Source organism: Echinococcus granulosus (genome assembly GCF_000524195.1).
Source record: "Echinococcus granulosus chromosome Unknown EG_S00004, whole genome shotgun sequence".
In the NCBI taxonomy this organism is placed as follows: Eukaryota; Metazoa; Platyhelminthes; class Cestoda; order Cyclophyllidea; family Taeniidae; genus Echinococcus; species Echinococcus granulosus.
This window is the reverse complement of record NW_020170384.1, coordinates 2,064,999-2,075,096: the sequence shown is the minus strand read 5'-3', so window position 1 is coordinate 2,075,096 and position 10,098 is coordinate 2,064,999. Positions and strand designations below refer to the sequence as shown.

General features: G+C 41.0%; 1 protein-coding gene across 1 annotated transcript; it reads left to right on the top strand. All coding sequences in view use genetic code 11, as the record gives it.

Moving 5' to 3' along the window:
- Positions 1–8,712: 8,712 nt before the first annotated feature.
- Positions 8,713–9,102, top strand: EGR_01196 (hypothetical protein; the record flags this gene model as incomplete). The annotated part of the gene is made up of 1 exon (XM_024490445.1): positions 8,713–9,102. The coding sequence occupies one exon, from the start codon at positions 8,713–8,715 to the stop codon at positions 9,100–9,102; it is 390 nt and encodes a 129-aa protein (XP_024355264.1).
- Positions 9,103–10,098: the final 996 nt, after the last annotated feature.

Here is a 10,098-nt window from a genome sequence, read left to right as displayed (position 1 = left end):
GACCAGGGAGTGAACAGACTCTTATGAAGCGCTGGAATAAAAGGTCAGAATGCGTTTAATGGAACTTAGTCTGGCAGCTACCTATCTCAAGGTCTAAATGGAAACACTTCCAGAACAAAAAGTGGGGGATCCGTCAAATGGAAACTTGAATTTATTACAAGATTGTGTTAACTATTCATGCCGTGGTGGTTAAAAAGGATAAAACCGGGTAGGATTCACAAAACAAAAAAGGCAGTTTAAAAACGATGACCCACTACTTCACTTACAGTTAAATGAATGTGATAAACAACCTAATTTAAAGCACTCCGTGTTCGACAGTGACTTATGTGAATCTGCTTTCGTCAACAACCGTAAGCCCAAATATTAGAGAACACAACAATACAGTGCTAGTATAGCAATGAATACAATGAAGCATTGAATGTAGGAAATAGTCAATACATAGTAAAAAATGTCATAAAAACAAAAGCACTCAAGCGTATTCAATGTACATATTTGGTGGTAGCAAATTTTGTATTATGATACACATTGGCGAGGGTAAATGCGGATGAAATTCGATATTAATCAGGCGAATAGTCCGAAACCCGAGACACATCAGCTGTCCAACCATCAACACCGTCTCAGGACGTTCCCGGCTGAATTCTGCTAAAGTTTAACCTCACGCAATAAGCTGCGATTTGATTGGACAACTTGTGTAGCTAGATGCCGAATAGGATTATGTATCAGCAGAACAAATCAAAACTAAGCTGGATAGGCACGTGTGATCCTAAGTGGTAAGAGTTACACAATTCAGTTTGCAATAAAAGAAATTATATCTCCTGAAAATATACATTAATGAATCACGGTGACGAGAAGCAAGCCCCAAGGCCCGATGCAAACGACCAATGGAGTGCCTGTCAGTTTCCTAGGTCACAACCAAACGATAAGAATAGCGTATGTAAACAAAACTAAAAGAATTTATAAGGATAAGTGCACAAAAAACCTAAGCATTGTCATTGCGATCGCCGCATTGGCAGTTATTTAGATGTTTTATTTTGCATACTTATGGGCAATTATCAGACATTTAAATTAGTTGTACCAAACATTCTTAACGTTTTATTACGCAAATCCTCAAAAAAATTAGAAATAGTAACTTGGATCAATATCGCAGCACAAACGTTGCTTAATAGCATTGCCTTTTTTGAGTTGGTGTATGCCTCGTCACTATAAGTAAGGTCTCGTAGTAATTTAGCAGACTGCTTCTCTTTGTGCTTGGCTCGGTGAGTTCTACCAAGGGCTAAAATTTATTATCTTCCTGCAAAAGTTGCATAATACTATTGCTGTGGTTAAATAAAAGCTCAAGAGATGGAACATTCAGGTGGCGAATCAAAATACACATCATAACCCCATATTAGCATGCTTCTCATGTAGCGCCCAGAAACTTCCCTAAAGACAAAAGAAGCCAAAGTACTCGGACAAAATATATATGCATATGTTTGACATACAGAAGTATAGGGTCTCGAGACTCTTCGAAGACAATGTAAGACATAATACTCGGGCAGATTATATATAGAGCGCAGAGAAGGTGTCTGGACTATTGGCATGGCCGAAAGGCCAGCCCACCCAGCGAGATACATGAGGGCTAACTTGAAAGCTTAAAAGTGGTGCTTCACCAATACCGAAGGATAAACCACTATCGTATTACAGAAGGTATTTGGGCTGCTGGCATGGCCAGAAGGCCAGTGCATCCGGCATGGTACAAGGGCCAATTCAGAAGTGGCTCCTCACCAAAACAGATAGTTAAACAACTAACGTATCGAATAACTCCTCTCCTCTTTTCAGCGTCGTCCCTGCTTTTTCCTTGTCCGACCTCCCCAGTCAGCTATTACAACGTAGTTGGTGTTGTGAGGAAACACTCGCGACCCGGCCGTGCCAGTCGTCGAATTTCTGAGCAACTGCGGAGATACTTAACCTTAACGTCACTGATCCCTCTTGGCAATTCAGTTGGATCTGGGGTTTCGTAAGATTTAGGAACTGGATTCACAAACGGTGAATTGTGCTGGCCATCATACGTGTCCATAGATAGACAAAGGAACACTGGCCTAAAAGCAGACTCATGTAATGAAGGACGGGATTTAACGCAGGTCCATGTGATGGGGGAGGGGTCCCGCGTCCGTTCCTCCTTGCCATGTTGTTCTAGCTTCGGAGCTGCCTAGTCATATCCATGATGGCTTTATCTAACTAGCAGAAAAATGGGGAGGTATCACAGGTTCAGTTTATCAACAGCTTTATGCAGCTGCGGTAGGGGAAGTCTTAACGAAACTTTTAGGTAGTTCACGGCTAGTGTCGCTTCAGTCGTTAATAGCTCACCTACGGAACACGGGACTGGGGTTGTTGCCGAGTCATCTCCTATTCGCCCATCTGTACCATATGTACTTCTTCCACTCCACTAAGTTTTAGCATCCAGCAGTAGAAATTCGGAGAGATGTCCTTTAGGATCGGGTTCACTTTTTACCGTAACCCATGTAGAGTCTCAAGACTTCCCTGAAGACGAAGGAAGACATAGTTCCAGGGCATTGTATATACGTATATATTCGGCATATAGCAGGTATTTGGGCTACTAGCATGGTCCAAAGGCCAGCCCACCCGACTTGGTACAATGGCCAAGTCAAAAGTGGCTCTTCATCAAAACCGAGAGTTAAGCAACCAACGTATTACATCTACATTTATAGCCATTCTTTGAACAGCAGAATAACCTGTTCTGCTCTGAATTTTTTCTTTTGCTTTTTAGGTTAAGTGACGGTTTAAATAGAGCTTTACTCTTTTCTGCCTCTAAGTTATGCATATCAATGTATCGTTATCTGCCCGTCTTGCTTACTATTTTTAGAGCCTTCATGGGAATAAACCTGGAAATCCCTATCAGTGGTCTTTGAGCTACACTTGGAACTACCAAATGTTCCATGAAAAACGCAAGAATATTGTAGTGAATTTTTGTCTTCTCAGAATTGAAATCTCCAAGTATCGTTTGTTTTATGAAGAGGTGAGTAAGAGATGCATTTTCTGACATTACATTTATTTTCTCGTTGCCACCTTTGGTGCGCCCAGACACTTAAGGGGGACACATTTAAATTTCGTTAAGACATGATTTCATATTGAGGTCCAAGATTCCGGTTCGTGTCTTTAGGATTGACTATTCATTGTACACGATGCAAATTTAGTAGTTCGTGCATGTTGCTCATGGGGAATTTAATAGTGTGTCAATTTCGCGTCTTCCAGATTCGTTAGTTTCTAACTTCTCCCAATGATACCTGTTAATAATATGTAAATTTTAAGTTGTGAATGACAGGGACACGGATATAAACCACAACACATTTGTTTGAATGTATTCGTAGATTGTACAACAGGAAAACCATGGGGCATTAATATAGGACCGGTTTATTTGAAGATAATTTGCCTCACTCGCAGTTTCTAGGTCATTTTTGTCGTACTGTTCACTAAATATGATTTGTAATTTCAAGTCATTGAGTGGCTTTATTGCTTTATTTGCAAAAAATCTCTATTCATTTGTTCGGCTAGTTCGTAGCAGGTTAGTCATGTGCTGGATGACCCCACGCGACCTACATTAGCATCTCGTTATTTCTTCGAGACATAATTAGTAACTAGACGAACATGATTGCCTCAATCGCCTCTATTTGATCTTGAGGACTTCGACTTTTGGGCCATAGAATATCTAGGATACCATCTACCCCATACCTAACGTCGCCTTGACAACTAAGTTACTTCTGGAAACCCGATAAGTACCCAGCCAAAGATCACAGGAGGGCTGCAGGCCCATTAAAAAATGCCACTATCGGGATAAGGAAGCTGAAACCGAGGGGACTGTAACTTCTTCATAACTCTAAAGTGTAAGCAAGACAATCATTGGCATTATTTCTTCCTCAATTTGAAGTAAGGCATTGTTTAACCACCCTGTTCAAATTGTCCCAGATTCTTCAAAACAATGTTGGTTTTTAATTTCACCCGGAATATATCGAGTGTAAAAAAATGGGTTTTATTACCCTTAAAAAGTAAAAAAAAATTGTTATAAAGATGCCTCAGTAATGGTGGATCGTAACTAACCTATAATCTTTTGTTACTCCCCCATTGGTGTCAAGTCTTACAAATCCCCACCATAATTGGACAATAAGTACGCAAACAACACGCATCTCGAAAACATATTTTCAAATCATCTAAAGTTTTGGTGTCATTAAAAATGCATTTTGATCATTCTCTCATAATAACTTAGCTTTTGGGTTTTCCGTAAGGTTTCCGAAATTGACGTTAGTTGCAGGACATTGAGAGAAGGTGTCTGGGCTATTGGCATGGCCCAAAAGACCAGCCCACCCAGCGAGGTACAAGGGGGCTAATTCAAAGTACGAAACTGACGCCTCACCAATACTAAGGGACAAACCGCTAGCGTATTACACTTTATAGTAACCTTTCCAACCGTTTGTCGCATGCCCTCTTATCTCTTAATTGTTTGTAAATTATAAATTTTGTTTGGTTGTTATTAGTAGTTTTATAGCCATCTGTATCAAATTTTTGACACGAGCAAGTGCTTGTAAAGTGAACATCTACATCTACTGCACTGACCTTTTTGATCTGATTCTGTAATGAAGTGATCATACTGCCATGGTTCAAGTAGACGCTAGGAAGTTGTTACGTGACTTTATCACGCTTCATTCTCATGATTGTTTACGGAGGCTGTATACTTTTTTACCAAGCAGACGGTCTCATTATTTACTTTGGATTTAGTGTAAATCTAAAAGAATTGTTGGACTTTGCTATTAACTAGTATGTTGAATAAGAACACAGTTTTGATTCAGCCATAGGTGTAGCGGATATAATGCCTAGGGGTGGGTGCTATAAGCAACTCTCATTAATAAAATTGTTTTCCTCTTTTATTAGTGGGTCGTAGAAAATCCATTAACCCCTGCAGACATTTATGCACTTCGAGGAAGGGCCGCTTTGACCTGAAAAGGTCCGAAATCGCGAATTACTTGGTCAACTGAAATGACCTTCATGTGAAGGAAAACTTTTTGGCTAAAAAAGAAATATGGTTGGTGGATTCAAGCCAAACCAGTACTTACCACTTTGTAGGCATACGGCAAAAAGGGGCACTACCATGGCAGCTCTGTACGCGGTAGTGTCAAGTGTGTCCTATCAGCCACCGGTCCAGTCGATGTGAGGCACTGACAATCAAGATGACACTACTCAAGATAATAGTGAATCGTTCTCAGAGCATGCAGTGTGTAATGATTAACAAAGCGTCTTGTAAGTCAACACAAAACCCTTTCCTACGGGCATTCATTTGTGAAAACGACTTCAAGGACAGTGCGAAGCTGTGATAAGATACTCAGCCACAGCGATATCCATGTTGGCGTCAACAGTTTAACGACGGCCTTACCTCCATTAATTACGATTCCCGCCGTGGTGATCCCCAATCCGCAGACGCAGCAATCATTCCCACAAGCATTCGGACATCACACCGGATGCCTGTCTGATCTTGATCATCGACAGAATGCAAAACCTGCTATGAATTTGTACGTAAGGCGAATCTCTCTGTGAAAGCTTTAACACGGCCAGTCACAAAACCTATGGAGTTTCGGAAAGTTGGCACACGTTGAGTGCTAGAACATCTTTCTAACTTTGACCATCATAAAAGAGAAGAAATTTTGGAACCATTTAAAGAAGTGTTTTGTAAGGAAATGAGAACGGGAATCAGCGCACCATCGCTGATGACGTGAAGTAGGGTGTCCTAATATGATTCGGTCATACCGACCATGTTTACGGTGCTGAAGCTGTTTCTCAGGTATTAGCCAAATGTTGCAATCAGTTTTTACACATGGCAACAGGATAGTGTATTGGAAATAAATGTAGTTGTCAGACCTTAAAATTTGCGTTTATGCTAGAATGAAATTTTGGGAAAACCCTCGTTTGCCTTCTACTCCTCGCATAGTTGCGTCTGGATAATAAAATGATATATTTATAGTCAATTTAGCTCATATTTTGAAAAACACAAAAATTTAAGGCGAAGTTTGTTTACTTATTTAGGCTTCAACTTTAAAATCTGAATATTCAAGTGATCTACAAACTAGGAATATTTTCAACAGTCACTCCAACGGGGATGGTTTCAGGCTCTCAGTCCTTTTTATCCAAACCTTAGACTATATAAAAGGCAAATTTTAATGAAATACTCCTACTCTAAAGTAGAACTGCAGTTTAGAGCTCTGACACTTTCCTAAGAACTAAAGAAGGAGTAGTACTAGGGCTACTGACTTGCCCCGAAGGCCATATCGTCCAACGAAAGTACAGAGGTGGAACTTTCGGTGCCCAAGGAACCAAAGCAAAGAGTTCAACAAATAACCAAAGTATGGCATTGTCTCCCTCTCCTTTTGATCGTCGTCCCTTTGGCCAACCTCTCTCCACGATCCTGGAAGAATATCGCCCCTGAAACAAACCGCTCTAGTCATTAAATTTGCGTGCAACAAAGAAGACATCTAACTGCAACATCGCTGATCTCTATTGGCAATTCCGCTGGATACGAGGGTACAGACCATCACGTATACTCATCGGTAGTGATATAACACTGTCCGAAAAGCACAATTATTTAATAAAGGACGTGGTTTAACACGGTTTCGTGGAAGTAAGATTTTGCCCGTTTCCCCTTAACACATTGTTTCCACTTCAGCGTCGCCCAGCCATACCCATCCCGTTTCTCTTCAACTAGTTAAGAGGTGGAGGATAAACTGCGAGTTCAAGTTATTGACGTCTTTGTACAGGTATGGTAGACAGCTTCGTAAGGAATTTTTCAGCTGGGTATTGAATAACGTCGCTTCACTTGTTAATAGCATTCCCGCAGAACACAGGGCAGTGGTAGTTGCCGAAGGTAGACGTACTTTTCAACCCTCCTTTTAGGGGTAATCAGAGATTCTACCTTTTTTCCTGCCACGTTAAGGTTGTCTCTTCAGTTGTCCCTTAGAATTGGGTCCGCCTTCCGCTGTCACCTACGTAGAGCTCCGAGATTTCCCTGAAGCGAAAAGAAGATAGAATACATTGAGAAGAGTTGAGCTACCAAGATAACTCAGTGACCACACCACCCAGCGGAGGTACGGAGGCGGAGCCTTCAATGATAGCAAGGCTAAAATGGAGAGAAGTTACACAATAACAACCTTTGAGGTATCGAATGTCGTTTTATCAAACTTAGGTGGATAGCCAAGATGATGAGGGATCAAGGCTTAATTTTACTTTATCTCATCTAGCATTTATTTGCTTATAATAGCCACCCGATGGATCGCGTGCTAACTTTTGAATTTTAAGACATTGTATAAAAACGAGCAAATATAACTAGCTCTACCATTTCTATACGTACTTTCTTGAGAAATTGCACTTCTACCTCCATAGAGCATGCCTAAATTTTTCTCATGGAATCTTAATTTTCGCAGGTGCGGTTACACCTGACATGTTTCCCCGTTAAACGTGACTTGCTGTGCCTCTGCCTTGCCACGTCACCCAATCAGGTCAAACTGCTTGGTGTCCTAATAGTTATAAAACTCGGTAAAAGGTACCTTTGCCCATTTGGCACGAACACAGTCTGTAAGTGACTCCACATTTCTCCTTTTTATCTTTCTTTGGTTGAGTGGAATGGGGAAGTGCCTCACGTGACCGAAAAGTTTATTCGGTTTTTGGTATAGATCATTACATTAACTCGTAATTTGAAGGGACTTGTAGTATGTTGTTCTTTTTATGCATGATGCGCCTTTTTATCCGTACGGAGCTCTTCGTTGTACTTCCCTGCTACTTGCCTGTTAGTTTGAGCCCTCATTTTGTAAAATGGAACCTGGCTGCTCGGAGAACAGGGTTGCGCCTACCTTCAAAGTTTCAAAAAACTTTTTTAAACTCATATAGGAATTGAAATGTTAATAGCTATAAATGTTTTTGGTAAATACCATAATTCTAGTGATAAATCACTCACTTTCAGGAACACCTTTTGTTCCGTATTGTAGCCATTGTACCAACCATTCAGAATAAATGCAAAAAAAAATAGTTGACACTTGTCTCAACTAAGAAAGTCGTGGAAACTAAGCAAATGAAAGTGAAACGCATTGTTAAGAATGGCAGAAAGTAAGCTTTAACCTCTCTCATTCCTCTGTTACGTCATAAAACCGTGACGTTTGAAAAGCTTGGTTTCCTTACTTATTTATGATAAGAAATGGGCTTTCTTTTCGCTTATTTTACTCCCCCATTGTCCCACGCTTCTGACGCACATGCTACTTCACCCTTGGAAGAAGAGTCTCCAACTGGGAGTGTGGTGGACTGCAGATACAGTAATTCGCTGGAATTTGTTCATTTGCCGAGGGCTAAGCAAAATTACGAGCGAGGCCAATTAACTTGAACTTGTTTAAGAACTTCTTTAGCAATAGCAAATTAGCAATTAGTACTTCATTCTCCTTACTCCTTCCATTTTCCCCACGTGATGATTATCAGCTTCTCTTGGCACTGGACAATCGCATTTGAAATGCACAATTGGATGGTAAGAGCGAGATGGAAAGAAGGACGCCTATGGGTAGTTGTTTTTTCTTCTATAAACAAAGCATAGGTATCTTGAAGAAAACCTTTATGGGTTTTACATTTTTTTGAATTGCTGGTAACATTTTATGTACTTTTTTGTGTGTATAGAACGAGTGAAGTGTTATAATGAACCCAAATATCAAGTATGTGGTGATTATGCCGATCATCCTGGTCTTCACCAGTCTGGCGATTGCTCTGGACATCAGCGTATGTGGCTCCCTCTTCGCGCAGAGTTGTCAGAAGAGCGAGGTTTACAAGCAGATGGCAGCACTAATAGCCACTGCATTGGCCCTCTTCATTATCGGCACGGTGTTCGCCTTCATTTCCATTTTCAAAGGCAAGAGTTGGATTTGTATCAGCGAATTCATCATAGTCGCCGCGGGTGCCACGCTAATGCTCATTGCGCTGTGCATCTACTACCAGGGAAAACACTTCTGGGCACCACTAGTGGGAGGCATCGCTATGACACTGGGATTGGAGACTTCTGTCTTTATCCTCATTGACATCTTATCCTAGACTTAATCGTGATGGGAGCCAACCTTAAGCACAACGTTTTAAACTCTATCTTCGCAAACTCAATTTTATGATTTTAACATTGTTTTTGCTTTCGTCGTAATGTTCCCTCTTTTATTTAAGTTTTATAACTTTTGGGGTATAAAATGCTTGGTACCTGGATTGTAATCACTCGAAAAAGCACAACTAATTACAATATTCCAAAAAATTGTGTAATTTCATAAAATCTTTGTCTCTTGAAATTTTCGTGAATGGAAAAATATAGCATGTCAAATGAACAGAAATGAGTTCCAAATTAGTCACTAATTTTAGCTCCCCGAGTCCATCCTAAAGGCCAACTAAGACAGTACTTGGCCAGAACATGTATTGCGGACGTACAAAAAGGGCTGAGGAACTACTGGCATGTCCCGAGGGGGCCATACCACCCGACGAAGATGTAAAGATGCAGCCTCAAGCGTCCGGATAACAAAAACAAAGGGTTAAAGAAATGGTCAAGACACTACATAGCCTCCCTCGCCTTTTGAGTGTCGACTCTAAAGTGCTCCTTGGTCTGCCTCCCGTGTCTGCCGTCAACGTAGTTAGTGCCGTAGGAGAATCCATGAATCGACCTCCCACTCATCGAATTCACATGCAATTGAAGGGGAACTTGATCGCTACTTTACTGGAGCTGGAGTTTCCTCTGTTTTGGTACTATATAGGAGAAGGGTAGTGTGCTGATCATCTTGTACGTCCACCGCTTGTCGCACAAACACTTGGTCAAAGTAGTCACTTAGTAAAGGGTAGGGATAAGGTTTCGCGTCTATTCCGCCCTGCCACTTTTTTACCATTTTATTGCTGCCCATTCATATCTATTTGGGTCCTAGCCAGCTAGAAAAGGGGTGGAGGAGGTGCCTCCTGTTCACTTAATAGACACTTCCGTACAGGTACCGCAGAGAGTACTTAACGAACTTTTTCTGATGGTTCATGGCTAACGTCAGTTCAGTTGATAATAGCATTCCC